The following is a 9,877-nucleotide window of genomic DNA, read 5'->3' as shown; positions in this document are numbered from 1 at the left end:
GGGCGCACGATCAGTTATTCAAAACCGCTCCCTTTTACCGACTCTGAACTGAGCGAGGGTTGGGGTTTGGGCATTGTAGTGACATTTTGGTCAGGTGAAAGGTTAAACGGGTAAGAGGCTGATAAAACGCCAGCAAACCCCGAAATGCCGGTGGGTCCAGGTAGCTAGACAAGAAACTACCTCTGTACCTGCTAAGGAGGGTGGCATGGGGGTGGGTGGGGAGGCGGTGCCCCATGCCCAATTCCTCCAGGGCACAACTTCCATCCCAGAAAGAGGAAGGCATGAGCCGGGAAGCATGAGTGGGTGGAGGGAGGTGGGGAGAGGAGGAGGCCCGGCACGACGAGCGGAAGGAGAGGAGGAGAAAAAAGAGGGAGGAGGAAGCAGAGGAAAAGGGAGGAAAAAGAAGCTGGCGGTGGAGGAGAAGGACCCGCCCCTCCCGGCTTCTTCCTGGGCTGGGCATCTCCAGGGCCTCTCCCCGACCGCCGCCCTCGGCTGTTGGCTGAGCTCACAGGGGACCCCCCCCAGTCCGCGTGTCCAGCTCTGTGCAGCGCAACGCACAGGCCCCAGGTTCGCCCGCGCGCGTCCCCGTCCGGCGCGCTCCTACTCCAGGCCGCGCGCGCGCGTGCACACATACACACGCTAGCTCTCCGGGCATGCGCAGTGGGCGGCGCCGCTCCGGGCCGCCTCTTGCCGCCGCCGCGAGTAGGAAGCGCGAGCGCCGGGCGCCGGGCTGTCAGTGAGCGTGAGGCCAGCCAGCGAGCGAGCGAGCGAGCCGGAGAGAGCCAGAGAGAGCGGCTCGGCTCCCAGCTCCAAGCAGCGCCGAGCAGCGCAGCGCCCGCCCGGCTCTCCCAGGACACCGCCGCCACCGCCGCCACCACCGCCCCTCAGCACCGCCACCTCGGCCGCCGCCCCCGCCCACCCCGGCCCTCCCCGGCTGCTGCTCCCCGGCGGAGGCAAGAGGTGGTTGGGGGGGACCATGGCTGACGTTTACCCGGCCAACGACTCCACGGCGTCTCAGGACGTGGCCAACCGCTTCGCCCGCAAAGGGGCGCTGAGGCAGAAGAACGTGCACGAGGTGAAAGACCACAAATTCATCGCCCGCTTCTTCAAGCAACCCACCTTCTGCAGCCACTGCACCGACTTCATCTGGTAGGTGCGCGTGGCAGCTCGGGGGACCCGAGGAGCCACCTTTGCCCGGGGCTCAGGTCTCCTTGTCCCGGGGACTTAGGCTCGAGGACGCCTCTGAGTCCCGGCGCGTCCTCACTCTCACGGCCAGGACTCCTCCGAGAACTTAAGAGTGCCCGGCCGCAGTCCGAACTCTCGCCAGGAGTGACAGGCGCGCACCCACGCGGGACACTCCCTGGGAAGTGGCCCGGCGCTGCCACGCATGCCATGCTGCCCTGAAGGGACGCTTGGCTCGGCACGGGGTGACTCGGATGAGGGGGAAGGTTCCCTCGCCTCTCCTGGGGCGCACGGGTCTTCCCCGTGGCCAAGAGGAGCGGCCGATGGGCCCGGTGGGAGCGAAGGAACAGGGGAGAGAGAAGGCTGGTAGCAGAGTGGCCCCGGGACGCGCGAGAAACACGCCCCGGAGTAGCGGGGAGCTGCTGCGCGCCGCTCCAAGTTGCTGGCGAGCCAGGCTGGGCGCGTTCCGGGGAGTGTTTGTGCCTCGCGTCGGGCTGGAACTCCGCTGGGTCCCTGCCTACTGTAGGCTGTTTCTACTGGGCACGGAGACTTTGACTTTTCTGGGTGAGCCCAGAAGGGAGGAGGGTGGGGAGGGAGAGAGATGGAAGGCAGCAAACTGTTGAAAGCTTGCAGTGGGGGAGGAGGGCTAACCCAGCAGGCAAATGGCAGAGGGCAGAGGGAGACATTTAAAATAGACCCTGTCAACAGGAGATTAGACCTGTAACCCAGTTGATGAGGACAGAGGGCTTATTTAAGAAAAATACTGTAATGGCTAAAGGTGTCCGCGCTCAGGTGACTGTGAGGCTTGATAGAAGGAAGTGATCAGGGATCTATCCCTCTGGAGCCTGCGGAATTAGGTAAAATTGTGTTTATGCAGATTTATGGGTTTTTTTTATTTATTTAATTTTTTTGGTGAGAGAATTACAGCTTTCATCAGATTTTCAAAATGTCAGTACCCCCCACCCCCAAATCCCAATGCTTAAAATTTGGAACTAAGGGAGCTCCCAGTTCTCCTCCCATGACTTTGAACAGCAGGTGTCAGCTTTCTCTCAGGATACCCCGACTCTTGTCCATGTATTTGAAGTAAGAAGTTCCTATAAGCAAGAGCTATGGCTGGAGCTCCTTAGCTCCCTCCTGCGTGGGGAGCTGCAAGGGGTGAAGTGCACCTAGATACCAAACAGTCAGAGGGCTGGGGTTGTACATATTGGGGTATCCTAGTGGCTATAGGATGGATGGCGCTGAATCCATGCCACCCAGAGAAGAGAATTAACAGGGGGAACCTCACCATCAGGGTGCCAATTAGATGCCTGATTTTTTCCTTCCTTTTAAGAAGTCATTCAGAAGTATACCTTGGTGAACAACACAATCACTTTACAGTTTCCATAGTTAGTGTAGTTAGCATCTGAAGCGCTCAAGGAGTGGGTGACAGTAGATAAGGCTACTTAAGATGAGTCTTTAGCACCAGGGGAAGGGGAGGACATTGCATTTGGCAGGTTGCAGCCTCCCGCATTAACCGCGAGATTCTAGTCAAAGGGGTGATAATTATTTCTACAGGAAGTAGATACGTTAGGAAAAGGACTTACATTTTTACCAAGCTATCTAATCAGTCTCCACTATCACTACCCAGAGGATCAGTCCCAGGCCAACTGATGAGGTACTCAGGGTCCCAGGTTCACTGTGATGTGAAGGGAAAGGTCCCCTTTCCTTCCCGCTCTGAGTAGTCCCGCACAAGCACAAGAGCTTCACTTAAACTGAAAGCAGCCGGTTGGATGGCTCAGGAATCCCCACCAAGATCATCTTGCGGTAGATTTAATTTCTCTGTTTTCCTTCATTATGGCTTCTATGAGGGTTTGGCTTGCAGTTTAATTTCAGTATTTAAGCACTTGTATTTTAAAGCTAAATATTTGAACCTAGATTTTTTTTTTGGTAGGGTGATGACATTAAGATAATTATAAAGGAAAGTAGAGTGCTTTGTAAGTTTAAAATGCTCTGCAAAGCAAGAGATTATGAGCCACCTCTGAGAACAATTTGATGCAGTTCGTTCTGTTGGAACAGTGTTTGTAGTCAAATATCCACGTCAGGACTCTGTGATTACAGAGTCAATTCTCTAAAATGATTTACAAGAGCAGAGTGATCTCAGTATAGACTTTGAATGCCATTGGTTCTCAGTGAAAATTAGATCAAGGATAATCTCAAGTGCAAGCAAGCTATAGCAGCGATGTTACATCAAATCGGATTCCTTTCACAGCCCAGATGAAATGTAAACAGGTACTATTGACAGTTCTTAGACACATACTATTAGAAACAAACTTCTAACAAGCTACTTTTTGGTTGTCTTTAGGGAGAAAAAGTTCCTTTGTTTTCAGGACTGAAAAGTAAGCCCCCCCCCCCCCAAATTTTAAAACCACAAGCTTCCCTTTGTCATCCGAATATTGTAACCAACAATTTTAAGTTTGAAGTCATGTTCTTGTTTTAAAGTTTAAATACCAATCGCAAATCGGAAAAGACCAGCTAGGCAGAAACTTGGTAACAGTTCAGCGTCCTTTATAGGCAGACTAACTTGGTTATTTTAAAAAGATAAATGTACACACTCATCTACTTAGATACGTAGGGGTGTTTTTGCTTATGGAGCTCTTGGGTTTCAAGTAAAGACTGTTAGACCTTGTAGCATCCTTGTTTGCATAACTTGTTACAATGTGCTCTCAGTGGAAAGGATGCTAAGGTGTTTGTTCTTGTTTTCTGTTTTCCAGGGGGTTTGGGAAACAAGGCTTCCAGTGCCAAGGTAAGCTGCCTCGGTGGGCTCCCATTTCCAAGTACATCCAGAAGTGAGCACCGCACAGCACACGGGAGCTGCATTTCTGCTCAACATTTCTTTGTGATCTGAAAGATATGTTACTTAGATAATATTTTCAAAACACAAGTGATGTTAATATGTTCCTTTTAAGGAAAAAAAAAACCATAGTATTGCCTAGTAATCTGCACATAGAACTTTCTTTTTTTTTTCATTGAAAAAACAAACAAACAAACAAACAAAAAACCAAAAAACAAAAAGAAGCAAAAGCCTTCCTATAATTTTATTTATCTTTTTGCCAAGAACATTCCTGTCAGAAATTATTGTCTTTGTGTGGGTGTTTAGGAAAAAAAAAAAGGAATCACTTTGTATTCATGTGGCATTTCTTTCCCCTTCTTTCCTTAACTTTCCCACCCTATACATTGGACACTAGAGGCAATTAGTTTTAGGCTATACATAATTCCAAAAAAGTTTCGTAGATCACCTATTGTCACCAGGAACAAAGTATGCACACTTTGACATTACATCAGTGATAGAGGGTGATTAGCAGCTCTAGGATCATTGTGCGGTGTGCCCTCCTCCAGCGTGAGTACACACTTTATGCATGCTCTCCTGTGGCAAGCTCCACTGGATCTCTTCCCTTATCTACAATTGCATTGAGTGCTCACCACAGCCACCATCGTTGTGTGGCCATCAAATATCTAACTTTTTATATTCTCTCTCTTATCTGTTGAGCTGGATAAATAACTCGTTTATAGCTCGTGAAGGCATTTCAAGTTCCCTGGCTCGCCTGCTGGCTTGACTGCTCATCGCCTATAGCATGTTTATTTAGTTCGAGTTATATTTCCCATCTGGGCATAGGTTTATTATTAGGGCAAGTGGAAAGTACATTCTAGCCTGGAAAATATCATCCTAAGACTGTCTCTTATTAAGTGCACTAGAGGAAGACACGGCGTGTGCTTTTCTATTTTACAAGTGGTGGTGTGTTATTAAGATTGATTATCTTTTTGTAAACTTCCAATTTGGTGACCTTGTTTTTAATATACATATTAGAGAGGGGACATTTTATAGCATAATGATCATTATTAATACTGTACCTTTCTTAACGCCACAATGTGCTTAGAACTCTGAATGAGTTGTCTTAAGAGCTCCATTTGGAAATGAATGGATCTCCCTTTTAAACAAAGAGGAAAGCTCACTGCTTTTGTATTAGATGAAAGGAAGACTTTGCTTCTCAACGTTCTGGGCCTGAATTTTATATGTTAGGTCTGGGTCTAGGTTTGAATGCGATTTTAGGTAGTCCAAAGATGCAAATGAGATCTAAGTCTGTTACTATTTTGATTTTGGCTTCGTTTTGAGTCAGAGCCTATGGAAACTTACAAGAAAAATAGTTACTGAATTTCCTCAACTTGTCCAGGAGAAAGTAGATGTGTTGTCATAAAACTGTATCCTTTTTTTCCCATGAAAATGATTTAGAGTCATCGGGTCTCTGCCAGCTCATTGGTCAGAGCAGGTATTGTTGGTAAAGTCACAGCATGGCCGTGGTTTGGGGTCACCAGTCCTGTGAGGTTCCCTACACAGTATATTTTGAGCTTCCAGTGGATTCTCGGATTAATAGCCTCATGTCTTCATAACTCCTTTTTATATGATTTCTTTTTTAAAAATATACTCATAAAATGTTTAAAAAGTGAAATAGTCTACCTCTTTCTATCTCCCCCAGAAATAATGTGTTTTAAAAACACCCATTTACTCTCTGTTTGCATATACTTAGTTGTAAGAGATGGAACCCTTATGCTATTTGTGCAGGGTGCATTATTTTCTCTCAGCGGATGCTCAATTGCTATCTGAGCCAGCCTCAGCTCTGTCTGACTCTACGCAGTGGTTATTCATTCTTGCCTCTTCCACTGGGGATGTCAGTTGCTACTACGTTCACCCAGACACACTATAGAGAGCATCCCTGGGAACCAGTGTAGGTGTTTCTAGAATGGATACCTAGAAGTGTGGAGGTGTGCATTTTAAATTTTAAATAGGAACTGTAGAGTTGTTGTCCAGAAGGGCTCCCATGTAGAGTTCACTATGAATGTAAGGTGTGCTCGCCCTCCCTTCACTCGCTGGGTAGAGAGGTTGCTATAGAAATCAGCTTTATCTTTTGCTAATGTCAGAGGGGAAGGAGACCTTACATTTAACTTCTGTCTCCTGAGCTATTAGAAAGGTCAAAGCCCCTGCCCCATGTGCAGTAGACATTTGTAGTTCTTCTGCGAATTTCTTCACTAGATTTACAATAATTCAGGGATAGATGGATTTACAAATACACTAATTAGAGAAGAATACTTTATGGCCAGTTCTTGGCTTTAAAGAGTTTACCTTTTGATTGCTTTAAGTAATGAGTCCCCCTAGTGCAAACACACATGTTAATTCCCAGAAACGATTGCAAGGATGGGGTTGCTTAGAAGCGCTGTCTGCTGCTACGTCTTGTTCAGTGTGTCTCATCTGTGCTTGACTTCTTGTGGCCATATTGTATCTTATTGTGGTAACTTAATTAAGAAAGACGTTCTGCCTAGGGCAGGCTTTACTCCCCAAGCAGTACTTATGCCGCCTGCCTTGCTTTTAATGCCTCCTTAAATTCAGTATATCTCTGAGCACATGACTATCTTGGAATACATTTCATCTTACTGTCCCGACTTTCTTGCCTTTGGTTCTGGTTATTAGAAAGTTATTCCTATTTAGGAGACTAACTCATCCTTATCCACACCATTGGACAACACTTTCTTCCAAATAGCAGCCCGAGTTTGGGGAAAAAAATTTTTTTTGAGAAAGGGTCTTACCATGGAAGCCTAGGTTGGCCTTGAACTCTCAGAGATCTTTCTCCTTTTGCCTCCTGAGTGCTGGGATTAAAGGCATATGCCTAGCCCTGAAGCTTTTTATATTCTTAGTACATTAGGTTTTTCTTATCTGACGACAATATTTTCTAGCTATAGAAACAGTTTGTTGCTTTGGTGAACAGATTAAATAGTTGTAACAAGTGTGTACCCTCCTCTTCCTCTCCTGCCCCTCCCTCCCCTTCCTTGCCCTCCCCTGCCTCCCTCTCTTCTCTGCCTTTCCTCTCTCTCTCTCTCTTCCTCTTCTTTCTTTGCATATGTTGTAAATAAGAGTCACATATTCATGTCACAGGTAATGTAGTTTTGTCATAATTTTGCTTAGTGAATGATAAGAATTTATGATACTAAATTAATAAATGAATTTCAGCCCCAAAAGCTGAATCTATGTCACTAAGAAAGGATTCTCTTGACATGCAGAACACTTGAGTTTATTTCCTTGGCCCCAAGATTCAAAATAAATGGAATCAGGGAAACTTCCAGAGAAGTAGTTGTTGAGTTATTTGCACTCTCCCAAAGTAGATATTGTGCCATTCTTATTTTTATTGCATTGTGGGCACACAGTGATATCACCAGGCCTGAAAACCAGGAGGGTCCTGTATGAGAGTCTACTGTCTGGATGGAGATGAGACCAAGAACCTTAAATACTAGGGAGACAAAAAAAGCTCACAGTGGGCCCCAAAGCCATGAAACAGCTTTCTTAAGATCTTCAGAGATCAAGACAACTTTGTCTTTTTGTAGCTCTTAAAGGTTGGCTGTGAGGCTCATAGCTGCCTTTTGAATTTTTGCTTACTGTTTCCTGTATTTTTTTACTTGGTAACTCCAGGGCTCTTTTCATCCACCTAACATGAGCAGATAGTCAATCTTCACTCACATTTTCTTTCTTTTCTTTTCTTTTCTTTTTCCAGAGAAAGGAAGAGAAAAGGAAGTAGATTTGTGTGGCCTAGACATTGGTGGCACTAAGTTTGAGTCTGTTGGGTGAGGAGGTCTGTGTCCAGGCAGGATTTCTGTCTTGCATCAGCTGCTTCCAAAAGCACGCGTCTAGGACCGAGTGGTCCTTGATGCTGCTCTCACAGAGTCTAGTCCTCTGGGGCTATCTGCTACTATCACTACTGGAAACGGGACTGAGCCAAGTCATTTTTTTCCCCTTCTCAGAGTTAGCAACAGCCCTGCCCGTCTCTAATTACAGCAGTGGAAGCAGCCTCTGAAAAAAAAAATGTGACCTGCTTATTTGAAGTGGTAGGCAGTTACTCACAGCATATGTTGCATCTATCTAGCTGGCCTCTGAATGTTTCCTCCTTTTCTTCTCCTGTTCTCTCTCTTTTTTGCTTAGTATCTATCACACATTAAAATGAACTTCCAGCCCAGGCTGTTTGGTTGAAATATCCCTGAGGTAGCATTGGAAGTCAGCTCTGCCTGTAACTGTAGGAGTCCATGACCCTGCAGGGTCAACCCTGGGTTCTCAGAGTACTATGGGAATGAATCTGTATTTCTCCACTGCACAGCCATTAGGGATCTTGAAGGTCTCTTGCTAAGGACATGTAAATCACATCATGTTCTTTACTTGTGACTCCATTGAAGCTCCAACTTTTCAGTAATAAAAGTCAGCTTTTCTTCTGCTGTGCTGGCTGACATTTTATTTTAAAGCCCTGTTACTGTACCTGACCAGGATGGGTTTTATATCCCCTCAAGAAAATCCCAGCACTTAGGAGGCAGAGGCAGGCGGATTTCTGAGTTCGAGGCCAGCCTGGTCTACAGAGTGAGTTCCAGGGCAGCCAGGGCTACACAGAGAAACTCTATCTCGGATAAAAAGAAAAAAAGAAAGTGAAAATTGGTGTTTGATTGGGGGGCGGGGAGGAAAGGAAGAGTACTTATCTGCAGTGTAAGCTGAGGGATTCCAGAGAGAGAGATTTACTTAATGGAGGCTGAGCCTTTTTTGAGACAGTGTTTCATATAGACCAGGCTGGCCTTGAACTTGCATTGTAGCTGAGGATGACCTCAAACCTTCCGATCTTGCCTCTGTCTGTCAGATGCTGGCATCACAGGCGTGTGCACTGTACTTTGTTTATGTGTTGGGGATTAGATACTAGGCAAGCTCTCTACCAGCTTAGCTGTTTGCCCAGGCTGAGACTGACCTTTAAACAGAAATGGGGCAGTGGGGATTGTGTTGGCAGCCTTGTAGGAAAGGGATGTCCAGTTGTCCTCATCTGCCAAGTAGTGTGGGTACCAGGTGCCAGGAGATAGACAAGGGCTGAGGGCCAAGCTGAGCACAATTGTGAGCTTGGCCAATTGAATGGAATATTTGTTCTTCTCATGCTCTGGAATCTCTGTCTGTCTGTCTGTCTGTCTGTCTGTCTGTTTTGTGGTGCTTAGAACTAAACCTAGGACCACTAAGTTGCAATCCCAGGACAAGGTTTGAAGGATACACATCTTATAAGTAGCACAAAAAGTCAACCACCTAAAACTTAGAGTGGGCTCTGACTGCGCTTTTCGCCTGTGTCAGAAGTGTCTGTAATCATCTGTCTATAAAGCAGAGACTCATCCTTTCTGACCCGCTCCTCACTCCCAGATGAGAACCATAACTAAACTCTTTAAAACCTCTTCGTGCATGTGCATCATGTGTGCAGGTTGCTTGTGAATGGAACTGGATATACTGTAGCATGCATGTAGAGACAGGAGAGGGAACTCAGATGGTAGTCCTCGTCTCCCACCTTGTAGAGACAGTCTGTTTTCTTCCACTGTGATGTGCCAGGGTAGTTGGCTTATGAGCTACTGGAGATTCTCCTGCCTCTATCTCCTATCTCCCTTTAGGAACATTAGGATTACATATATGCAGCATACTGCTCAGGCTTTCTAACATGGGCTCAGGGGATTTGAACTCAGGTCTTCATGGTCGTGTGGGAAACATTTTACGCACTGAGGCATCTCCTTAGTTTCTTATAGATGAATTCTTGGTGTTAACTTGGAATCCCAGAGAGTTTGTAACAATGTACAAAGTATTGTGTCAACGTCAAAGGCCACACTGCTT

The 9,877-nt window shown here is 46.4% G+C and overlaps 1 protein-coding gene across 2 annotated transcripts in view; it reads left to right on the top strand.

The window, feature by feature from the left end:
* Positions 1 to 382: 382 nt before the first annotated feature.
* The window catches only part of Prkca (protein kinase C alpha), a 412,947-nt gene continuing 403,452 nt past the window's right edge, over positions 383 to 9,877 (top strand). The window contains exons 1-2 of one of the 2 annotated variants that reach the window (XM_031350714.1): positions 383 to 1,149; positions 3,933 to 3,964. In XM_031350714.1, the coding sequence (XP_031206574.1) occupies positions 977 to 1,149; positions 3,933 to 3,964 (205 nt within the window). In that variant the 5' untranslated portion in view covers positions 383 to 976. The remainder of the gene's footprint in view (positions 1,150 to 3,932; positions 3,965 to 9,877) is intronic. The other variant, XM_031350715.1, reaches the window with a different exon arrangement.

This window comes from Mastomys coucha, unplaced genomic scaffold, assembly GCF_008632895.1.
Source record: "Mastomys coucha isolate ucsf_1 unplaced genomic scaffold, UCSF_Mcou_1 pScaffold5, whole genome shotgun sequence".
NCBI classification, from domain to species: domain Eukaryota; kingdom Metazoa; phylum Chordata; class Mammalia; order Rodentia; family Muridae; genus Mastomys; species Mastomys coucha.
The sequence above is the reverse complement of the archived record's forward strand: the minus strand, read 5'-3'. Positions and strand labels throughout refer to the sequence as shown.